Genomic DNA, 22,514 nt, shown 5'->3' with positions numbered 1-22,514 from the left:
GAAGAGATCCCATTCCAAAGAAAGGTGATCCATCAGAATGTGGAAATTATCAACTATTCTTAGTATCACACACAAGTAAAATTTTGCTGAAGATCATTGAAAAATGGTGGCAGCATTATATTGACTGAGAACTGCTAGAAATTCATATTCCCTTTTGCCTAGACATACCTGATCATTCAGCCTGTCTGCCTATCTGTTTACCCGTGGATTAATGTTTATCATCACTAATAACATGGTGTTGTGTATGTAAAAGTGTTTATCTTTGTTGTCTGTACTCCTGCGCACCTCTCTGTGTCTTCCCTTTCCTTAGCATTATTGTGTTGGTCACTCGATTTGGTATATTGTCTTTCCTTTCATCCTAATAAATACTTGCAGGTGATACAACCTTGCTTGCTGAAAGTGAGGAAGACTTGAAGCACTTACTGATGAAGATCAAATGCTTTCAGTATAGATTACACTTTAACATTAAAAAAAAAAAAAAATCCTCACAATTGGACCAAAGAGAAACATCACAATAAATGGAGAAAAGTTTGAAATTGTCAAAGATTTAATTTTACTTGGATCCACAATCAACACCCATAGAAGCAGCAGTCAAGAAACGAAATGATGCATTGCATTGGGGAAATCTGCTGCAAAAGACCTCTTTAAAGTGTTAAAAGGCAAAGATGTCACTTTGAGGACTTAAGATGCACCCAACCCAAGCCGTGATATTTTCTGTCACCTCATGTACATGTGAAAGCTGGACGATGAATAAGAAAGACTGAAGAAGAATTGATGCCTTTGAATTACTGTGTTTGTGAGGAATATTTAATATACATTCCATGAACACCAGAAGAATGAAAAATCTGTCTTGGAAGAAGTACAGCCAGGATGGTGAGAGTTTTACTTCATATACTTTGGGCCAGTTATTAGGAGGGACCAGTCCCTGGAGAAAGACTTGGTAAAGAAGAGGGTCAGTGAAAAAGAGGAAGACTCTCAAGGAGGTGGATTGACACAATGGCTGCAACGCTGGGCTCAAGCATGGCATTGATTGTGAGGTGTGAGGATGTTACACGACCAGGCAGTGTTTTGTTCTGTTGTGTATAGGGTTGCCATGAGTGGCGACAAACAACAATATGCCTGTGGTTATAATCCCATTGGGAAATGGCTCTTTGTTATGTTAATGGGGCAGGATTAGTGTGGGGTGTATCTTGTGTCAATCTCTTTTGAGATATAAAGAGATGATTAAAGAATCGAATGGAGCAGAGGGAGAGATGGGGTGACGAACCAGGAAGCAGTAGCTGAAGAGATAAATACCTTCCATCCGAGCTGACAGAGACAAACCTTCCCCTAGAGCCAGCACTCTTACTTCTGACTTCTAGCCTCCTAAACTGTGAGAAAATAAATTTGTTAAAGCCATCCACTTATATTTCTGTTATAGTAGCACTAGATATCTAAGTATGGATATTGGCAACCCAGGCAGAGGGGACAGCCAGGAAGGGCATGGAGGTGAGCCCCACAGGGTGTGGCTATGGGGTGAAGGACCTGGACTCCGACCTTCTGGCCAACCCGGCATCCAGGAGCAAAGCCTTCTCTGCCTTCTCTTCTCAGGTTCCCTACCAGGCTGTGCAGACGATTGTCTTGCCTGAGGCAATGGAAGGGGGCCCAGCCGTTTGCTGCCAGGACCCTAGGTCAGAGCTGGTGGAGCGGGTGGCAGCTATCGATGTGGCCCACTTGGAGGAGGTGAAGGGTGTCCCTGAGCCTGCCAGGAATGGTGTGGACCCTCCGCCACGGGCCAGGGCTGCCTCTGTGATTCCGGGCGCAGCTCTGAGACCCCCTCCAGCCCGGCCCACCCTCTCAGCTCGGAAGTTCTCCCTGCAGGAGCGGCCAGCAGGGAGCTGCCTCGAGGCCCAGGCTGGGCCTTATGCCACAGGGCCCTCCAGCCACATCTCCCCGAGGGCCTGGCGGAGGCCTACCATCGAGTCCCACCACGTGGCCATCTCAGATGCAGAGGTTGGTGGGGCAGGGCTGGGGGTTGCTCACAAGCTCCTTAGCTGGCCTCAGTGAAGACCCGTTTCTGCTCCCATCCCTGCTAGGCATCCATCTAGCCTTGTTTTGCACTTCTGTGGGGCTGAGGAGCTTGCTACCTGATAGTATGGCCTCCCACCCAAGGCAGATCCATCTGAGCCAATGACTGACTTCTATAACTCCCACCACTCCTACCCTTCCCCACGCCTAGAAATCAGGCCCCTCTGTTGCCCGCGTGAAGTTCCCTTAGAAACTTGGAGATAAATGATGCTATCCCTTGACACCAGGCTGAGCCTGTCACCTTTAATCCTGCCACCTCGACCTGTCCTGACTCAGAACTGCCCTCATGCCTGCATGTTTCCAGCTTCTAGCTCCTGCTGGCCCTACCATTGCCACCCAGATCTGAAAGTGCCCCCAGGTCCTCAGCCATCTCCAGATTTCAGAGAGCTTTTTATGCCAGAACCCGGGCTCCTGGCTCCAGCCCCCAGCCCCCAGCCCCCAGGGCTTTGCTCATCTTTCTTGTCCATGCAATGCAGACCTCCCCATTCAGCTGCTTCTGGAAATACTGAGGTGCTTTACAGATTGGGGTCTCACAGACCTGTGTCCAATAGAAGTCAGTGCATTTCTCTTACCACTTCCCAGGGGACAAAGCATGGCCTTGGTCACCATTCATATTTTCAAACATTATCCAGGGCTTCTTGTCACTTACAGTGGTTTTGCACCAAGTTTCCCCATCCAGACTTGAAAGGTTGCTGAGGTCTGGGAATGGGGAGCCAGGATTGGGTCAGAACAGGTTTCTGCGGTGGGGGCCATGCCACTTCTGAATCAAGCTGCACCTGATGCTTCTCTTTTTCTCCCAGGATTGTGTGCAACTGAACCAGTACAAGCTGCAGAGTGAGATTGGCAAGGTAGGACTGGGGCAGGCCAGGGCAGTGAGGGCTTCTCCTGGCACTTCATGGAGGCAGGCTGCAGAATCCTTGGCTTTGCAATATACCTTCTCTCCTGGTGGGAATGTGAGGTAGGGCCAGGAGAGCCTCATTCTGGACATGCAGATAATTTTGTTCTCTGTAGAGAACCAATGGGAGAAGCGGGGAGGTAACTCCTGATTCCTGGCACCCCAGAGCTCTTGATGGGAGACAGGAGGGGCAGAGGAGGCATGGAACTGTGTGGAGCCCAGCAGGGACAGAGGCCGTTGCACAGAAACCCCCTCTTCATCTGCCTGAACTGCATGCCCCTGAGCCAGCTGGTGGCCAGGATAGGGGAAGAGGGGCCAGAGCAGTTCAGGCTCCTGATTTTCTGAGCTAGTCCCAGGGGAAGTTGTCCTGTCCAGGCAGGGCTGACCAGTGCCTATCTGCAGGGTGCCTATGGCGTGGTGAGGCTGGCTTACAACGAGAGTGAAGACAGACACTATGTGAGTCTGGGCATGGGAGGGAGGTGTTGTCCCAGTGGGGCCCTAGAAGCTGAGGGTTGAGGGTGTAGCAAAACTCTGTGCCTGGAAAACAGAGGACAGGGCTTCTTCTGATGGGAGTGAGCTCCCTGTCTCTAGGGGTGTGCAAAGGTAGTGAGATTTCAGTCTCTGGGGGTATGTTAGCAGAGTCTGGGCTCTGCGGGGAAAACTCTGGAAAGGCTTATTGGGGGAATAGGAGTAAGACCTGGATTGAGGTATGGCCATCTCTTCACCCAGTTTAATGCACACTTGGGTCACTTCCAGAGTTTCCCTCAGTGCCAGTGGCAAGTACCCTATGGATCTTTCTGGATCTCAGTCCACATGTAGCCAGCCTGGCCTAGACCCTGGTGGCTACACACAGATGACATTTCTGTCCCCTCCACCCCTCAGGCAATGAAAGTTCTTTCCAAAAAGAAGTTACTGAAGCAATATGGCTTTCCACGTATGTATCTACTTGATCTATCTATCTGGTCCTGTCCTTGGGAGCTCCTAGCCTGCGGGTAGGGGCAAAGGAGGAGGAAGCCTAGGTCCTACCTAGTTTTTGTTAAGACTAGTGATTGAGTGGGACAGCATGAACAAACTGAGTGGGACAGCCTGGAAGTGGGAATGTGTTGGGTTGGGGACAAGACCACTCTTCTGCAAGATTCTTGCTTGAGGCTGGTTGTAGGCCCATGGTGAGGCCCGGCCTCCTGGAACAGGGGCTTGACTCCTCATCCTGGTTGCAGGTCGCCCTCCCCCAAGAGGGTCACAGGCTTCACTGGGGGGACCCGCCAAGCAGCTGCTGCCCCTGGAGAGGGTGTACCAGGAGATTGCCATTCTGAAGAAGCTGGACCATATGAATGTGGTCAAATTGATCGAGGTAGGATGTGGTACTGAGTGGATGGGAACAAGTGCCTGTGTCCTGTGGAAGCAGCCTCTGGGTGTAGGGTCGGGGAAGGGGTGCTCAGCATAGGCCCAGGATCCTGTTGAGGGAGCAGATGTGGTTAAGGCCTCCAAGGGGATGGCCAGACTGGAGGTGGGGGCTTCAGGGAGTCTTCAGGGATCAGTTCAGGCTAGCCAGGAGTGTTCCCAAGCTCTCATTGAGAATGAGGTGCTGCCCCATAGGCAGGAAGTAAGCTCCCCATCATGGCAGAAGGGGAGAAGGTCTGGATGCTGCAGAGAAGGCCAGGCTTGATTTCTGAAGTCCCATCTGTGTGGTGCCAGTGCAGTTCCTGCTCATTGTCCAGGGTGGCTGCAGGAACAACCTAGGGTTTCCAGGGCTGGCAAAGACATCGCTACCCCATGCCTCCTCAAGCCCCACCCCCATGTCTGCTCCTCTCTGACCAGGTCCTGGATGACCCAGCTGAGGACAATCTCTATTTGGGTGAGTGGTCCAGCACATTCCCACAGCAGCTCACCCAGGGCTGGTCTTAGGGCTCCTGGGACACACTTTAGGTGGGTGGGGTGAACAGATTGACCTCCCAGGGGGCAGATATAAAACACATGTGCTGCTCGAGCCCTGCATTCTCCTGCCCAGCCCCACCTAAACTAGGATCAGATACTCAGTTAGATTCAACAGATATTCCCAAGCCCTACTCCCTGCTAGGTTGGCAGTGATCAGAGAGATGGTGGGTCAGATCTGGGCTCTGTACCCAGGGAGAATCCTCTGCAGGAAGTGGGCTATGTGGTGTGGATTCCCAGACCTGTCTGATATCCCTGTGTCTCAGTGTTTTTTGCTATAAAATGGGCATACTGATGCGTGCCTCACAGGCTTAATGTGGGGAGTGAATGAGTTATGTAAAGCATATTCATTTTTATTTTTATCAATGCTATTATTTAAGTTTCTGGGCCCTGCTTAGAGCTGGGCTCAAAGGAGGCCCCAGGAAATAGGGCAGAAGGAGCCTTAGTTTAGTAATTAGAGGCCAAGGCTTTAGTCTCCACTCCATCTCCAACCTGCCAGCCTGCTAAGACCTTTAGGAAAATTTCTGTCCCTGCCCTGAGCCTCAGTTTCCCCTCTTATAAAAGGGGCCCATGCTGCTGGTCCTCACCTGTCACCTGAGGATCAGAAGAGGCCGGTCCGTTTACTTCCTTTGATGTCCTGGGACCCCTGTGCTGTCTCATCCTCAAGTGTGGCTCCATGCCTGCTTCCCCTCCTACCCTGTAGAACTGGCTGCTTTGCCGGTCTGCTCGTAACTTACCTTCATTTCTTTTCTTTCAGTGTTTGACCTTCTGAGAAAGGGGTGAGTTCCTGTCCTGATCAGGTGGATCAAGTCTGAGTCTAGGCCTTCCTCTCCCTCCCTGTGTCCCTAGTTCTAGGGTCAGCTGCTCTAAGAGGAAACAGAGACCAGCCTTTGCCCTTGGGGACCTCCAGTCTGGGGGAAAATGAGAGACCAAAAGGATTATTCTTTGAAGGCTGGAGTCAATGGGGCTGGAATAGTTAGGGGGACCTCTGGAAGAAGAAGTGTATGTTTGTTTGTTTGTTTTTAATTTTTATTGTGAGTTGGGTAAAACTTTACAGAGCAAATTCATTTTCCAGCAGGAAGTATATCTTGAGGTAGTCCTTAAAGAACTGCAAAAAAGATTTGGATGGAGGAGAAGGGAAAGAAATACTATTTCTTAAACAAAAGTGTGGAGATGATACTCACATTTCTTACCTGTACTCAGATCACAAAGGGTTCTTTGATCTTTACAACAAGCTCATGAGTTGGATGCATGGGGTGCTATTCTCTCCCATTTTTGAGTGGGGAAACTAAGGATCAACAATCTCCCGATTTCAGAGAGCTTTTTTATGCCAGAACCAGGGCTCCTGGCTCCAGTCCCCAGGGCTTTGCTCATCTTTCTTCCCAAAGTCACACAGACAGTCAGTCACTGTTGGAAACTAAGGCTCTCACTCCTGTCCTTCTCAGGCATTTACAGAGCAGTTGACATGGAATAGAGGGCACAGGGTTAGGGGGACCAGTAGCCTAACTGCCAAGGTCTTGAATATAGACTGAAGCTTTTCTCCCTGCCTGTGGGGCTTCTTAAAGACCGATATTTTGGGGGTAGGGGAGGGAAGAGTGCAATCCCTTTAAGACTTAGGGGCTTTCAAACTTTTTTGACCTCCATTCATAACAAGAAATAGAATTTTTGCCTTGCCTCCTTTATCTATAACTGAAACCAGTTTTACAAACCAATGTGTATCCTATATCCTTATTACATGTAATACATTAAAAAAAAATTTGTGATTTGAGTGAAAGTTTACGGAGCAAATTTGTTTTCCACTCAACAGTCATACACATTGTTTTGTGACATTGATTGCAGTCCCTGCACCGAAGCAGCCCTCTTCCCACTTTCTCCCCGTGTTCACTGTTTCCATTCGTCCTTCTTTCCTATCCCGTCCTGCCTTCTGAGCTTCATCTCTGGGCAGATGCTACGCTTTGATCTCATATGGTGTGTACCTCCTTGGTGTTAGTATTCGCTTTACAGGTCTGTCATTTGGCTAAAAGCTGAGCCTTGGGGTTGAGTTCAGTTACAGGTTTCAAGGGTGTCTAAGAGCCATAGTCTTGGGGGTTCCACTGGTCTCTATCAGACTTGGTCTTTTTTTTTTTTTTCTTTTTTAATTATTTTGAGTTTTGTTCCATATTCTTCTCCTACTTTATCCAGGATCTCTTATTGTGATTCCTTTCAGAATGGTTGTCAGTGGTAGCCAGGCACCATCTAGTTCTGGTCTCAGGGTGGTGGAGACTAGGGTTCACATGGTCCATTCGCCCTTTGGACTAATTGTTTCCTTGTGCTTTGATTTTTTTTTACTCTTCTTTATTCCGACTGGGGGGACACCAATAGTTGCCCTTTAGATGGCTGCTCACAAGCTTTTAAGACCCCAGTCACTACTCACCAAAGTAGGATGTAGAACATTGCCTTTATGTTATGCCAGTTGACTTTGGTATCCTCTAAGACTATGGTCTGACCTCCAGGCCCAGTGACTCATTCCCTCAAAGTGTTTGGTCATGGCTAAAAAGTTTCCATAACTTTGCCCCCTGTATGCTATACTATATTCATGGGTATATTTGCAGCATATATAAATACATATGTAGAAATATCCTGTGTCAAATCTATATGTATTCGTAGGTATAGTCCCATTAGCCTTCCCACATCTGTTCAGCTGGTTGAGTATCTATGTCTCCACTTATAGATTATTGTTATTGTTATTACTGCTGTTGCAGGATTGGGGGTGTAATAGTACTTACTTTGTTGCCTTTAACTCTTGTGCTCCTCCACACTGTGTTTACATGTGATACATTCTGATGTATTCTGTTTTGTTACAAAAAATCAGTTGCCACCCATAAATCGATTTCATGATCTTCTGTTGGAACTGGGTCCACAATGTAAATGGCGTTTTGTCAATTGTTTGATCACAGATCATTAAGTATTTAGAAGAAAGAATACCAAGCCAATCAGAAATTAAGATAAAAAAAAGGCATTTGTGTCCATGTGTTTTCAAGTATTTATTTTATGGCAGAAGCAGCTAAAATCTTGGATTCTAGGGGCTTGCTGGAGCATAGAGGGTTCCTAGGAGGTCCCATGGGGTCTGAATGGGCTACCCCTATTGTTCCCCGTCATCAGTTATCAGCTGAGCTGTACTCATCCTGATTCCTGTCCAACACTCCCTCCTCCAAATGCCTCCCCATAGGCCGGTCATGGAAGTGCCCTGCGACAAGCCCTTCCCCGAGGACCAAGCTCGTCTCTACCTGCGGGACATCATCTTGGGCCTTGAGTACTGTAAGCGAAGGGCTGCCTCTGGAGTAGGGGAAGGGGGAGCAGGGCGGAGCCCAGACTGACCAAGCATTCAGCCCTTTCTGTCAGTCAGTGCTGACTGCCTGCCAATCAGCTTCAGCGAGTGGGCGGGGTATTGAACATGGGCGGGGCCAAAAGCCTTCTGAAGGGGAAGGGGTGGTGGCTGACTTCACTGGGCGAGCTCTGGGTTCTTCGTGGTACGTGGTCTTCGGCAACATGCAGTGGGTATTCTGTTTACTCTGCTTTGAGTTTTTAGCAAGCTTAGGCTCTTCGTGGGCCCTCAGGAGACGTGGATTTAGTTACAGCTGCTCAGAGAAGGCTCTGCCCTGGTAGAGGCCCTAAGATGATGGGCACTCAAGAGGGAGGGTATTAGCTTAACCCCTCTCTCTGATATTCCCTTATTTATTCATTGGTTGAGCAACATTTATTGAGTACCCACTAGATGCTGAATGGTCCCTGAGTGGCACCAATGTTTGCACTTGGCTGCTAACTGAAAGGTGTGTGGTTCAAACCCACTCCACTGTGCTGCAGAAGAAAGACCTGGCAGTCTGCTTCTATAAAGACCACAACCAAGAAAATCCTGTGGAGCAGTTCTGTGTAACACATGGTATCGCCATGAGTTGCAGCTGACTTGATGGCAATGGGTTATTGCTTTTATTAAGTGCAGGACTGGGATACAGAAATGTCAAGAGATCCAGGACTGACCTCAGGGATCTCATGGTGTAATAGGAGGGACAGGCAGATAGTACAGTGTAGTGCCTTCCAAGCCTGGAGGTGCAGGGGCCGCTAGGGTATCGAGAAGGCAGACAAAGCCACCCAGAGGCCAGTGGAGGCCTCTCCAAGGAAGCCACTTTTGACTGGGGTGGTGAAGGATGAGTAGGCGTTAGCTAGGCAGGTATGGGGGGTGGGGTGGGAGAGAATGTTCCAGGCAGAGAGAGCTGCTTGGCAGAGGCACAGAGGGGAGGAAGACACGTACTGTTTAGGATACGGAGAAGTTCAGGTTGGTTGGAACATCTAATGGGCAGAACATAGGGGGACAGTGGAGGAGGAAGCTGGAAACACTGGCCAGGCTCCACTGTGTGGACTGGAGATGCCTCCACAGAGGACTTTGGATGCCATCTCATCAGGAGTATAAGCCCTAAGAGCTTTGAGCAGTGGAGGAATGTGACAGGATTTGTGTCTTAGAAAGCTCTATCTGACAGCTGTGTCTATCCAGGCTCTAGGGGGAGGAGTGGCCAGCTGGCCAGGGAGGAGGCTGTTTTTACAGCCCAAGGGACAGATGGTGAGGCCTGGATTAAGGCAGTGGTTGTGGGAGGAGGCTTGAAGGAGGTAGGTTGGCCAGTACTGGTTAGAGAGGCAGGTCTCCAGACATCTAGGGGTCTGGCCTGGGTTGGGGAAAGGGGTTGCTGCCCAGAATCTTAGCTTGGTTGGTCATGAGCATATTCTCTCTTGGTGGGACAGGGTGGAGTCTCAGCTGAGATGTGACCTGCAGTATCAGGAACCAGGACTGTCTTTATCTCACTTGAGCCTCACCAATGGCCTCAGATCATTGTACATATGGGGAAATTGAGGCACAGAGAGGGGAAGGCTTTGCATAAAGTTCTTAGCAAGGGCCTAGAGGTATGGAAGGGGGGGGGTGTTTGGACATGTCTGTTGGACATCCAAATGGATAAAGAGCCTGGAGTTCATAGGGGAGGCCAGGGTTTGAGATAACTTGAAACTATTTCCATGGTCAAATACACAGCCTCTGAGCCTCTGAGCTCTGACGGGTGCGTGTGAAATGCTGTGTGTGAGCCTGGTTCAAAAGAGGCAGTCACTAAAGGCTGGTTGGTTTTGTTGTTGTTGTTTTATGATACTATCACTTCCCCAACCCCCAGCCTTGTTCCTCTCCCCTCTGTCTTCCTTCTTCCTTCCACAAGTGGATGATTATGGGGTGGGGTCAGTGTCTCCATCTCGGCCTGAGCTTCCTGTCCCATCCCAGCAGTGCTGGAACCCAGGAAGCAGTACAAGCTCCCAGGCTACTAGAGAAGGCCAACTCTTACCCCAGGCCAGCTCACCCCAACAGTCTCCAGGCTAGCTACCCTCCTTCTCTGGAACCCCATCAGCTCAGAGTTCCTAGGGGATGATCCAGTGTCTCTGTAGGATACCCTGTTCCCCACAACCCAACCCTCAGTCCCAGAAGCATGACATCTCTGACCAGCCTAGGGTGGATGGTAGAACTGGAGAACGTTTTTGATAGGTTTTGAGCCTGAAAATTGGAGTGGAGGGCCTCTCCACAGGTTGTGAAAGGGCAGAGACGGCCTGTGCAGATAGGACCTCTGCGCCAATCTTTTCTGACCAACCCTCTCAGCTACTGGTGTTTTCATTGCCATGAAGAATGCATTGGACTTGGAGTCCAAAGACTCCAAAAATTCTAGACTCGACTCTCCTAACAACCAAGCCTCAGTGTCTTCATCTGCATAGTGGCCCAGATGACCCTGAAGTCCCCTGGGTGTGCATGGGCTGGGGGTGTCCCAGCTCTGAGTTTGAGGTGGGCTTCCCTGGCTGGGTGAGGGCAGTGGTAGGTTCTGGGCAGCAGCCGGCCAGACCAGTGCTCCAGCTGCCTCTCTCTGCAGTGCACTGCCAGAAGATCATCCACCGGGACATCAAGCCGTCCAACCTGCTCCTGGGGGACAATGGGCATGTGAAGATCGCCGACTTTGGTGTCAGCAACCAGTTTGAGGGGAATGATGCTCAGCTGTCCAGCACGGCCGGCACCCCAGCGTTCATGGCCCCCGAGGCCATTTCTGATTCTGGCCAGAGCTTCAGTGGAAAGGTGGCTCCCAGGGCCTGGGCCGGGTTGGGGCTCAGGTGGAGGGGCTGAACAGCTAGTAGTGGGGACTCAGCTTCTGGCCCAAGGTGCCAGGGCCCTTGTGGTCTCAGACCTTGTGGTCACTGTCTCCTCTTCCACATTCTTCCTTAGAATCTGACAAAATCCCTGGGTTTGGCCTCTAATTTTCCCCTACAGATATTTACTGCCAGCTGCTCTGGGCCGCCTTCTGGCCTGGGCTATAGCATAGACAGTCAAACTAGCTCTGTTTCCTGCCATTTTGGAGAAGAGGGAAGGTGATCTCATATTCAGGGGGAAGTAGGGGGCTCCCCCAGACTTACTGGACACGGCAGCATTTCAACTGAGCCTTGAAGAACATGAAGATTTGAGCAGGAGGTGGCACCCAGAGAATATCTGAGAGAACAGAGGGGCCCGGGGGCAGGAAGCATGGTGAGATTGGGACAGAGCGTACAGGGCCTGGAAGTCTGGGGTTTCTCCTAAGTGAAAGGCGATAGGTAAAGGTTTCTGAGTAGGGGCCGAGCACATTGTAGCATGTTCCCGTGAGCACATGCCTGTTCTTAACTGTGGAGTGCTGACTGCCCCCAGTATTGCCACCTGCCCTGCCAAAGAGGCAATGGTTGAGAAACTTCTGAACATGTGTGTGGGTTTGGAGCTCGTAGAGAAGTCAGATAAGTAGATAGAGAGTTTTGTTTTAACTTTTTATTTGGGCATAATTTCAAAGTTACAGATAAGTTGCAAGAGTAGTACAAAAACTCCCATATATATTTTACCAATTATAGGCAGTTTGTCCCTTACTTTTTCCTTGTCTGTCTCTATACATGTGCATAGTACATTTTTCCAAATTATTCAAGAGTTAAGTTAAAGACACTATACCCCTTTGTCACTAAATAATAAAGAATAAGGACATCCCCTCACATTACTTCAATAAGTAAGTAATCAAGACCAGGAAATCACTAACAGTGGTAAAAAGACCATCTCATCTATAGCCTTATTCAAATTTTGTCAGTTGTCCCAGTAATCTCTTATGTAACTTTTTTCTTTCCTGGTCCAGGATCCAATCCAGGGCCACTCATTGCATCATTCACTTGTCATATCTCTGGTGTCCTTGAAGCTGGAGAAATTTCTGGCTTGTGTGTGTGTGTGTGTGTGTGTGTCTTTCACAACCTTGACTTTAAAAAAAAAAAAGAGAGAGAACAGGCCTGTTATTTTATAGAATGTCTGTCTGCATGTGTCGATGATCCCTGATTAGATTCAGATGATGCATCTTTGACAAACAGAAAGCTTGGGATTTGAGAATGACTCACATAAGAGGGAAAGCGGACACTAGGAGGAGAGGTGGGGATCTACAGGAGGAATGTGTGGAAGGAGCACAAATTAGAACCCAGGGTGTGCAGGAGGCCCGACCACTGCTTGGGAGATCTGAGGAATCATAGAGATGGCCCAGGAGGCCAGGTCCTGGTGTGGGCAGGGGCTGCTTCTGGTCTCAGGAAGAAGATAGATAGTGGTTTCTCCAATGTATTCTTAGGAGAAAGGATGACCCCTTGAAGCCAGAGCTGGATTGATGAGTATAAGTTCTATCAATATATACCATTGTTTCTGGGGTGCGTCTTTGTAATGGGAGCAGCAAATGTGACCTGTCGATGAAGGAGGTGTTGCACCTGTTGAGTTGGAACCATTTCTGGTTTGAGCCTGTCCCAAGGGGACTCAACTCCAGAACCCCTGTTCTGGTCTTCACTGTGTCCTTAGCACTCAGCACAGGGCCCAGCATGGAGCAGGAGCCTATGAGTGTTTGTTGAGTGAATACACGATGACGGGTTCCCTGCATGCATCTCTCTCAGCTCCCAGGGTGGACAGGGGTATTGGTACTCTTTTGGGGGACTGATATGAATGTGTTTCCTTATAGGCCTTGGATGTATGGGCCACTGGGATCACGCTGTACTGCTTTGTCTATGGGAAGGTGAGTGCTGGGTGGGCTAGCAGAGCTGGGGCAGGCCCAGACCCCTGGCTGGGCCCTGCTGAGTGAGGCATGGTGAGGGAGGCATACCATTCCTGTGTGGCCTTAAGTGTAGGCTTTTGAAAAAGCCCACCTGGCTCAGAAAGGACCAAGGGAGAAGAGGCTTTTTCTGTTTTTCTCTTGTGTCTCCTTAGGGGAGAGTGTTTGTGTGAAAGAATCCCAGAACAGTAGCCAGCCAAAGGGGAAATGTCGATGATGGTGTTGCCACATCTCCAGCTAGAATGTTCCCTGTCCTTCTTTCCCTTGATGCCATTCATTCATTCACTCATTCAACAATTTGTCCTTGGCCCCTACTCTGGGTCAGGCTGGGTTTTGAAGACAACCAAAATTGACTTGGCCAAGATCTCTGTCCACAAGTGTTCCTACTCTGGTTCTGGGGTGTTAGGGAGCAGGAGGGACTCTCAGTAAACACACTCCCAGGCTGTGGACCCTGAGAGTAGAGGCCTTGCTGTTGACAGCTATAAGGCCAACTGGTATACCAGCCTTATAGCGCCCTCAGCAACTCATTCATTCAATAGGATTGCTCAGTATCTATCTACTATGGGCCAGGTCTTGAAGTTAGATAAGGTCCTTTCCACTTTAAGGAAGCCCAGAGTTGTCACCTACCCTTGGCCCTACCAAGGGATGGGGGCTGGTCCCCCAGTGCAGGTTGAGGCCCTTGACCTGTATCCCTTGTTGCCTTTCTACTCACAGTGCCCATTTATCGATGACTACATTCTGGCCCTGCACAGGAAGATCAAGAATGCAGCTGTGGTGTTTCCTGAGGAGTGAGTTGTCCACCAAGGGGACTCCCACCTACCCCAGGGAGGGATATCTGAGTATTAGCAGAGCTTCTGCCCCTTAAGGGCCTCACGCAGCCTACAGATCGGGAGGTGGGAGTTCTCTGGGGGGCGGGATGGAACAGATGGATAGGGGACTGTAGATGTGAGGGTCTCCAAGACGTCTGGGTCAGACCTCATTGTATACATTAGAACTCTGAGGCCAGAGTTGGGCAGGGATTACCCAGGCCACACATTCCCTCCTAACTATGGGACTTCATGTGGCCAATGGCAGTAACCCCACGCAGCCCCTGTACTGAAGGGGAACCTCCACCTTCCCCATATGGGGGGTGTCTAAGATGCCAGTCTGTTCTCTCATTTAATAAACAGAAAACTGGAGGCTTTCCAAGTTAGTGGATTCAAAGCCATTACCTCTCCTTCCCTTCTCCCCCATTGTGACTGAGGTCTCTGGGTCTGGCGGGGCTTCCTGGGAGGCATTCCTGCTCACCCATGGTTTTTCTGACCAGGGTTTTGCCTGCTGTGGTAGTCAGCCTGAGCCCCCGTCTCCTCCCGATCTTTTAGAGTCTTCTGTCTTCTGCTTGAGTGCATAGGGCAGGTCAGAAACCAACCTGGGCATTGCCCTCCATGACTCCCGACCCCTCACACCTACTTTCTGTCTGGTCCCCAAGACCTTCTGAGTCTACCTCCTATATATCTCTTGTCTCCATCGCCACCTACCCACCCTGCCTAGTTCAGACCTGGGCCCTTTTCTCCAGACTTACCCAGCCACCTCCCCTGTGGTCTCTTTGCTGCTGGCTTCCTTCCAGCACAGCCACTCCAGTTAGGCCAAGGTGACCCTGATAAAGCACAACAAATCTGACCATATCTCCTGCTTAAAGAGTTTCCAAGGCTTCCCAAGGCCCACAGGCAAAGCTCAGTGCTCTGTCGCTGGCACCCAAGGACCTCTGTGTTTTAGCCTGTGCTGATCTGGCCCCACATCACGCCCTTCCCCTAAGTGTTAGCCAACTGGACTCTGTCCGTTTCCTGCTTATCCTGTAATTTCCTGCCTTTCCTTCTGGTGTACCCCCTGCTAGAGATATCTTTCTCCCCAGCATCTAGGACAGCAGAGGCAACCCAAGGTCAACTGTTGTAAGAGTGAGTGCCTTCTGAGGCTTGGCAGGGTGGATTGCCAAGAACGTTGATAGCAAAGACTGGAGTTTGGGCAGAGACAATCCAGGCTTGATGTGGAGCTGAGTCCTGCTCTCCTCTTGTTCCTGGAAGTCTGGAAAGAAGGAAGGAGGAAAGAAAGGAGGAAGGGAGAAACTGGAGAGAGGGAAGGAAGGGAGAAAGGAGGGAAAGCTTCTTCTGGAATCCTGAATATGCTAAACAAGATCCACACTCTTCTGGGCGGCAGTATGCCAACCAGCTGACCTCTCTGGACCTCAGTTTCCTCCACTGTCAAATGAGAGAGAATCTTTCTTGGCCACCTTTGAAGTAGAGGAAAGGATGACATATGGAGTGGGAGGAAAGCCTTTGGTATCCCATAAAGCACCTCCTCGACTGTCTTCACCATCTGCCACCCCAAGGGGTGTCCAACACACATGGAACTCGGTTTGTGTTTGTGATCTCTGCCCCCTGAGGGAGATAACTTCCTACTCAAGAAAGAAGGATTTCTATGTATTTTTTCTAAAAGTTCTCCCCTCATGGCCTTGGGGTATCCCTCCTGCTCCCTGGAACCCCATTTTCCCATCCAAGACCCGGGGGTTTGTGTGTCTGCCCTAGTGTGTGCTATTCAGGGGACATTGGTCAGCTCCTGGAGTATCCTTCCCCGGAGCAGGTGGAGATGGAGAGGTGAGAAGGGAGGGGCCCTCATTGCTGTCTTGCCCTCATTTCCCTCCTTCCTCTTTAGGCCAAAGGTCAGTGAAGAGCTCAAGGACCTAATCTTGAAGATGCTAGACAAGAATCCCGAAACAAGGATTGGGGTGTCAGACATCAAGGTTGGGAAACGAGAGGTCTTGGGCCGGGCTGAGCTGGGCTGGGCTGGGTTGGACCAAACCAGTACACGGGAAACAGGCCTCACTTTCCCTTTCTGTACTAGGACATACGTGTATTAGGTTTGGGTTTGGGGTTTGTAGGCTTTGGACTCCTTCTCAGGGACAATTGCTGATGGCATGCCCTGGGTCCCTTGCTGATTGGGTGTCTGTCTACCTATGGTCCTGACCCCTCCCTCCCCTCGTGGTCTCTGTAGTTGCACCCCTGGGTGACCAAGAATGGGGAGGAACCCCTTCCCTCAGAGGAAGAACACTGCAGCGTGGTGGAGGTGACTGAGGAGGAGGTGAAAAACTCAGTCAAGCTTATTCCCAGCTGGACCACAGTGGTAAGACAGTGAGGGTGCAGGCTCCCGTGTCCCAGCAGATGTGGGCCCTGAGGAGGTGTGCATCGCCTGACGCTTGCTCTGTGTTGGACCCTGTGGGTGGATGGAGGGCTCCTTGGGAGAAAGATGTGGCAGTCTGCTCCGTTAAAGATTATTGCCTTGGAAACCTTATGGGGCAGTTCTACTCTGTCCTATAGGGTTACCATAAGTTGAAATTGACTTGATGGCAGGGGGTTTGGTTTTTTGCTTACTTAATTCTGTGAGGGACCCTGGGTTCTGTCAACCCCCATGGGGTCCCCATTGCTACCACTCTAGACTTACCCACCATTGTCTTTCCCCTGGACCATTATAATATTCCTCCAAGTTGTCCTCCTGCTCCTACCCTTCCCCCACTATAGTTAATGCTCACATCAGCCAGGTGGTTCTAGCAGCATGGCCCTTGTCAGCTTTGATCCTGCTCTATCAGGCTGCCATCTCACTGAGAGGAAAATCTCCAGCAAGACTGCCTGGCAAGGCCCTACACACCCTGTCTTCACATTTCCCCGCTGACCTCATCCTCTACTACTCCCTTCATTTGCTCAGCTCCAACTATGTGGCTCCAACTACATGGAAGTTGCTGTCACAGAAACTTTGAACTTCTCTTCCCTCTGCCAGGATGCTCCTTCTCTGATATCCCTTCCTCCTTCCCTCAGGTCTTTACTCCTAAGTTGCCTTCTCAGAGAGTCTTCCCTGGGCCCTTGGCTAACATTTTAACCTTCCCTTTGTCATGCCCTATCTCCCTTCCTTGTTTTATTTTCATCTCCTTAGCCCCTACCACTAACTATGATCTGTTTTACTGATTTGTCTTGTTTATTGCCTGTCCCCCATTTAGAATATAAGCTCCATGAGGGCAAAGCCTCACTTATTCACCAATGTAGCCCCAGTGCCTAGAATAGCGTCTGGCAGATGGTAGGCACTTAATAGTTGTTGACTGAGAGAATGAATGAAAGAACAAATGAATGCCCCCATGATACAATGCATGTGTGTGTGAGTTTGTGTATATATGGGCAGGGGTATGGAATTGTCCTTGCTGGGAGAGGAGGACAGAATCAGAGAGCCGCAGTGTGTAAACTTAGGAGTGTGCCAGGCAGCTGGACATCTGGTCACCCTAGTGTAGTGCCTTGGGCTTCGCTGCCCCTGAACATTTCTTCCTGGGCTGCTGTGGCAGTTTGCTCTCTGTGCTGCCTTTCCCAGCCCCTTCTCACTCATCCTGCCACTGTCACTAGGATGTACTTTCAGTCATGTCCCTCCCCTTAGGATAAATCCCCTGCTTTTAGCCTGGCAGTCGAGATCCTTCCTGGTTTGGTCCTAACCACCCTGCTCCCCATGCCCGGTTGCACTGGGCTCCTTGCCCTTCCTGAAGGACACCCTGAACATCACCCTTTGTGCTCTTGCCCATGCTCTTTCTCCCGCTTGGAATGTTCTCCCTTCCTTTCTCTGCCAATTTAAATGGGACATTCAGCGGAGCTCGCCCAGCAGCCCTCTCAGGGAGTCAGAGCAGAGGCTATGAGCTGCCTGGTAAGCCTGGGGGACGGTAGGCCCGTGTTTCTCATGCTGAAGTGTCCTCCCCAGATCCTGGTTAAGTCCATGCTAAGAAAGCGTTCCTTTGGGAACCCGTTTGAGCCCCAAGCGCGGAGGGAAGAGCGGTCCATGTCTGCTCCAGGAAACTTAGTGACGTAAGTACTGGCAGGCTGAGGCCTGCACGAGGGTGCTCCCTGGAGTGGGGGTGGGGGGGATTGTAACACTTCTCCCCATTCTCACTGTCAGTAGGCTGTGCAGGCTGAGCCCAGAGCCTGGGGACTTGGCCAAGTGTCAGAGTAGGGCCCCGTTGGCACATTCTATCCTCAAGGCTAGTTAAAGTTAGAAGTGACCTTTTTGGTTAAACTTTTGTTCCAGTCTCCTGTCCTGCATCCCTCACTCACACACTTCCGGGGATGAGAAGCTCACCCAGTCATTCGATGAGGCAGGAAAGCCCCCCACTGGGTCCCAGCCCACCTCTCTGAGGCCTTAGATCTGCTGCTCTCTCAGCCTTTGGCAGCCTGGGAGAGAGAGGTTTGCAGACAGGCCTCATGTCTGCTCCTTGCAGATGGCTGGTTCATGGGGGGGCGGGGCACTTCTGCTGCTTTTCCCCAGCCCTGGGGGCGTGCTGCTTTCCTGAGGGTTCCATGCTACCTCTACCATTGCTGAGACTGCATGCCCAGTCAGTGCTTTGTCAACACTTGTCTGGCAGCTAAGTGTGGACAGACTTGCTGACTGGGTCAAGGGTTAAGAATCCTTAGTTGTTGAGTATCTGCTGTGAACCAGGCATGTGGGTTCACCACCTCCTAGGAGAGGCCAGGAAAACATTTCCCAACCCTCTGTGAGCCTTGTCTAGTTTTTTTTTTTTTACCTCCTTCCACTAAAATAAAAATCAGATTGGGATGCCAACAGGCCTGCTGGAGTTTGACGGAACTGCAGAGAGAAAACTATGAGGGGTTCTGGATCAGAATGTGGTCCTGGGATGTCCATCACCTTCCTTTGACCCATAAGGGGAGCTGCAGTGGGTTGGCTGGAATTGGGCCTCCCAGCCTACTTTGCAGTGGAGGTGTATTCTCCTAGAGGGGTGAGCATGGGACATTGCCCAGGTACCTTGACCTCTCAAGAAATGCATTTCATGTGTGCCTGTCCAGGGGCCCGGGTGTTAGGACCCGACACCTCTGAGGAGCTCATCTTAGTGGCCATGTTGGCGTTGCTTGTGCTAAGGATTGTCCACATACCACCCTCTCTCCCTCCTCACAACAAACTTCCTGTCCAATCTGGGGTGGGCGTTGCCTAGGAGAAACCCTGGTGATGCCTGAGCTGTGGATTACTCATCTTTTCAGTGAGGTGACTGAGGGACAGGGTCCCCGGGCTCATCTGGGTCAGCATGTGTCTGATGCTGAAATTGGACTCAGCATAAGGGGATCATATATAATTTAGCATCTAAATGGGGCCACTTTTTTTTTTTTTTCTTATTGTGGTAAAGATACAGGTAACAAAACATTTTCCATTTCTATAATCTTCACATGGACAGTTCAGTAACGTTATGTTCATCATGTTGTTCAAATGCCACCATTACCCATTCCCAATTTTTTCCATCATCCTCATCAGTGTCACAGGGAAGCTATTAATAATTATGCCAGGACAATAGGCATAAACCAAGACTGCATGCCCAGCAACCTGGACATCTGGTCACTCTAGCTCAGTGCCTAAGACTTAGGGCCCCCTAGTGGTGTGACAAGCCAGTTACAGGTTTAGGTACATGCAGGCTGGTTTCCCTATCTGAACTGAAAGAAGATTGGGCTTACTACTTCCCAGCTATAGAGGTCTATAGTGCTGCATCCCCAGTTTAATTGTGAAAAGCAGGCTTTACATCATTGTGGAGTTCCAGCGTTTGTCCTGGATAGACTCTGGTTTTTACACTTGAGTACAATTGCCAAAATGCTATAGTAGAGTTAAATGGGATTGGTCCTTTTTAAAGGCCCTTTTCAAAACCCATTCATTGGTCATTTTCAAAAGAGAGGTAGTAGGGATAAAAATCAGAAACAGGAATCTATTGAGTATGTGACAGAATGCCAAGACTGGTAGACTCTGGGCTATGAACAAAGCAAAGAAAATGAAAAATAAAAGCCCCTCTGCTCAAGACCACTGGGGGCTAGCTGAGGGCTGATCTAAGCCAACATGGAGGGCCTGTGACCAGCTGATACTCCAAGGAGGCAAGAAGTCAGCTGGGTCAGATCAGATGGGGCTCCACAGGCCAGACTGGAAGTTTACGCTTCATCTTGGAAGCAATAGGAGGACATGGAAGGGCTGTGAGAGAAGACTGGGGGCAGAGAGACCTGCGAGGCGAGACTGCCATGATGCAGGGGTGAGACTGAGGGCTGAGTGTGGGAGAAAGAGTGAGAGTGGATTTGAGAGCATGCAGGATGAAACACTATGTGAGTGTGCGTGAGAGACATCGAGCAGGCAGGTGTGTCTCCCTGAATGTGTGTTCTGACCCTTGAGGTCCCTCTGCTCTGGTGTCTCCTGAACAGGAAAGAAGGGTATGGCGAAGGGGGGAAGAACCCGGAACTCCCTGGCGTCCAAGAAGACGAGGCTGCATCCTGAGCCCCTGCATGCTCCCAGGGCCGCCCGGCAGCACGCTCATCCTGCGCCTCCAAAGGCCCACCGCCCCCACACCGACAGCCGCCTCTGCAGGCAGCGGGCTAGGGTCTGTGCCCCTCTCCCAGCCCCCCGCCCCCTGTCGTGCTGCATGACCTCCACGCGCGTGTCCAGGGACAGGATTAGAACGTGTGTTACCTGTGGTTTTGAGGGCATGGCGTGGTCAGGCAGGGCTCCCACAAGGCCTTTGTCCTCATCCTGGCTCTCGAGGGGATGCTTGATGCCCGTGATGCTTCAGAAACCCCATCTGGCTGGTTGACAAGGCCCAGGGGCAAGAGGCTAGAAACCAAGATGGCAGATGGAAGCCTGCCTTAGCGCAACTGCAGACCTCCCACTGGGGGCCAGGTGGGCCTCTTTCAGCTGTCACACACAGAGAGGTGTCACCTGCCCACCTGAGGGTGACAGTGCCAGAGCTCTTTGCTGGTCTGGAGGATCTGACCCTCGAAGGCTATTCCCAAGCCGCATTGTGGAGGGGACCAGTATTGGAGAATTCAGATTCCGTTTTTGTTATCTTTTGGTTTTGCTGAGTGACCAAGCCTTGCTTGGGAACATCTAATGAGATTTCCTACAGCTCTGGGTGGCTCCTAGTACACCCCACCCATATTTGGCAGCCAAGTGGACTGGACTGAACTTCCTGGACTGTTTTGCACTTGGCACCATCCAGAGAATGGGCTGAACTACATCAAGCTCTGAGCAGAGGCCTGAATCAAGGGCGCAACACCTTCCCTACCCCCTCCCCTCATGGTTCTCCAGAGTCATGGCTACAGAAGAGACACCAGGGGCGGACCTTGGCCCAGGTCCGTGGACTGGCAACCTGAAATAACTGGAATTCAGTCTTTGATCCTACACTGGCCTACCTGTCTGGCCCTAGAAACTGCCCACACATTCCTACCAGGACAAAGTGCCCAGGTTGGGGGTGGCACTGGAAGTGGGAACCTGGAGTGGTGTGCACACTGGCCATGGAGAGGTGGGCCTCCCCTACCAAAGCCTCACTTCCGGAGATGGTCACTGTTCAGCCTGCTCAAAGCTGAAACACTCAAGCATGTGTGTAGACACAGCCATTCTAAAACTGACTTTGTCCTCTCTCTGGGATCAGCGCCTGTCTGGCTTGGTGTTTACTGACCAAACGCTCATAGAGATTGACCCCCAAAGGGAAAGAGAATAAGACTCAGTACCTCCCCTGATACATGGGCCAAACAAAAGGATTTCAGCTGCCTGCACCTGCCTGAGTTTTAAGTTTGGAGAGGGGAGGGGAGGCTGGGCAGGAAAATGCCCCAGGCCAGATCTTTCCCTACCAAGTCCTGCCGCGTCTCTGTGCCTGTGGGTGTACGTCGCGCCTCCACGCACACATGCATGTGCGTGCCCATCTGTTGCACACAGCACACTCGCATGTCTTGCACTGGTACATGCATCTGTAATATAGTTTCTATGTCTATTTAAGGCTATGAGCAGAACACGGCCCATTGTCAATGGGTCCACATTTCTTCCCGCTCCTCTGCACTATGGCAAAGGCAGCGTAACCCAGGGCTTAAAAATAATTCGGTACTGTTTTTAATAACACTTTTATGGAGTTAAAGGGAAGCGAGTTTGAAACCAATCACAGATCAGTAAGTTTTCCTTGGGCATCTTTTTCTGACACGTGGAAGTTTCTGTGGATTGGGGCTGCCCCTTGAAGAGCTCAGGGGTGGATGTGGGTGAAACAGCCCAAGTTCAGGCTTCATGCTCTAATCAGAACCCAGACAGGGTGCTCTCCCCAGTGCTGGGGTTTTGCTTGGCAGCATTGTTTCTGAGTGTAGCACAAGTGAACAAACTCTGCAAGAGTGTTTTAAAAATTAACTTCTCAGGAAGTGAGTTAAAAACAATAAAAGCCCTTTCTTGAGTTAAAAAACAAAACCCTTTTCTTTCTGTGTATGTGTTCCACATCTGGATATATGTTTTTTCTCACTAGCTGGCTTTGCTCACTTTTCTGGGAGGGTCTGTGGTTCCCAAAGTCCCCAAGCAGGACAGTAGTGGAGAGAGGTCTGGGGGCAATGGATGAGGGGAGAAGGGCTGACTCGGAATGAGAGAGGTAGAGCCCAGGATGCCTCAGGCTCCTGGGCATGTGGTATGACTTC

The 22,514-nt window shown here is 50.5% G+C and overlaps 1 protein-coding gene across 1 annotated transcript; it reads left to right on the top strand.

The window, feature by feature from the left end:
* Positions 1-1,597: 1,597 nt before the first annotated feature.
* On the top strand, positions 1,598-20,346 carry CAMKK1 (calcium/calmodulin dependent protein kinase kinase 1). The gene is made up of 15 exons (XM_007937485.2): positions 1,598-1,992; positions 2,868-2,915; positions 3,365-3,418; positions 3,845-3,896; positions 4,180-4,313; positions 4,781-4,817; positions 5,652-5,673; positions 8,103-8,191; positions 10,822-11,021; positions 12,940-12,993; positions 13,744-13,817; positions 15,718-15,805; positions 16,057-16,185; positions 17,794-17,897; positions 20,274-20,346. The coding sequence occupies exons 1-15, from the start codon at positions 1,633-1,635 to the stop codon at positions 20,344-20,346; spliced, it is 1,518 nt and encodes a 505-aa protein (XP_007935676.1). The 5' UTR covers positions 1,598-1,632.
* Positions 20,347-22,514: the final 2,168 nt, after the last annotated feature.

Source organism: Orycteropus afer, unplaced genomic scaffold (assembly GCF_000298275.1).
Source record: "Orycteropus afer afer isolate SDZICR_OR568_19922 unplaced genomic scaffold, OryAfe1.0 scaffold00042, whole genome shotgun sequence".
Taxonomy (NCBI): Eukaryota; Metazoa; Chordata; class Mammalia; order Tubulidentata; family Orycteropodidae; genus Orycteropus; species Orycteropus afer.
The sequence above is the reverse complement of the archived record's forward strand: the minus strand, read 5'-3'. Positions and strand labels throughout refer to the sequence as shown.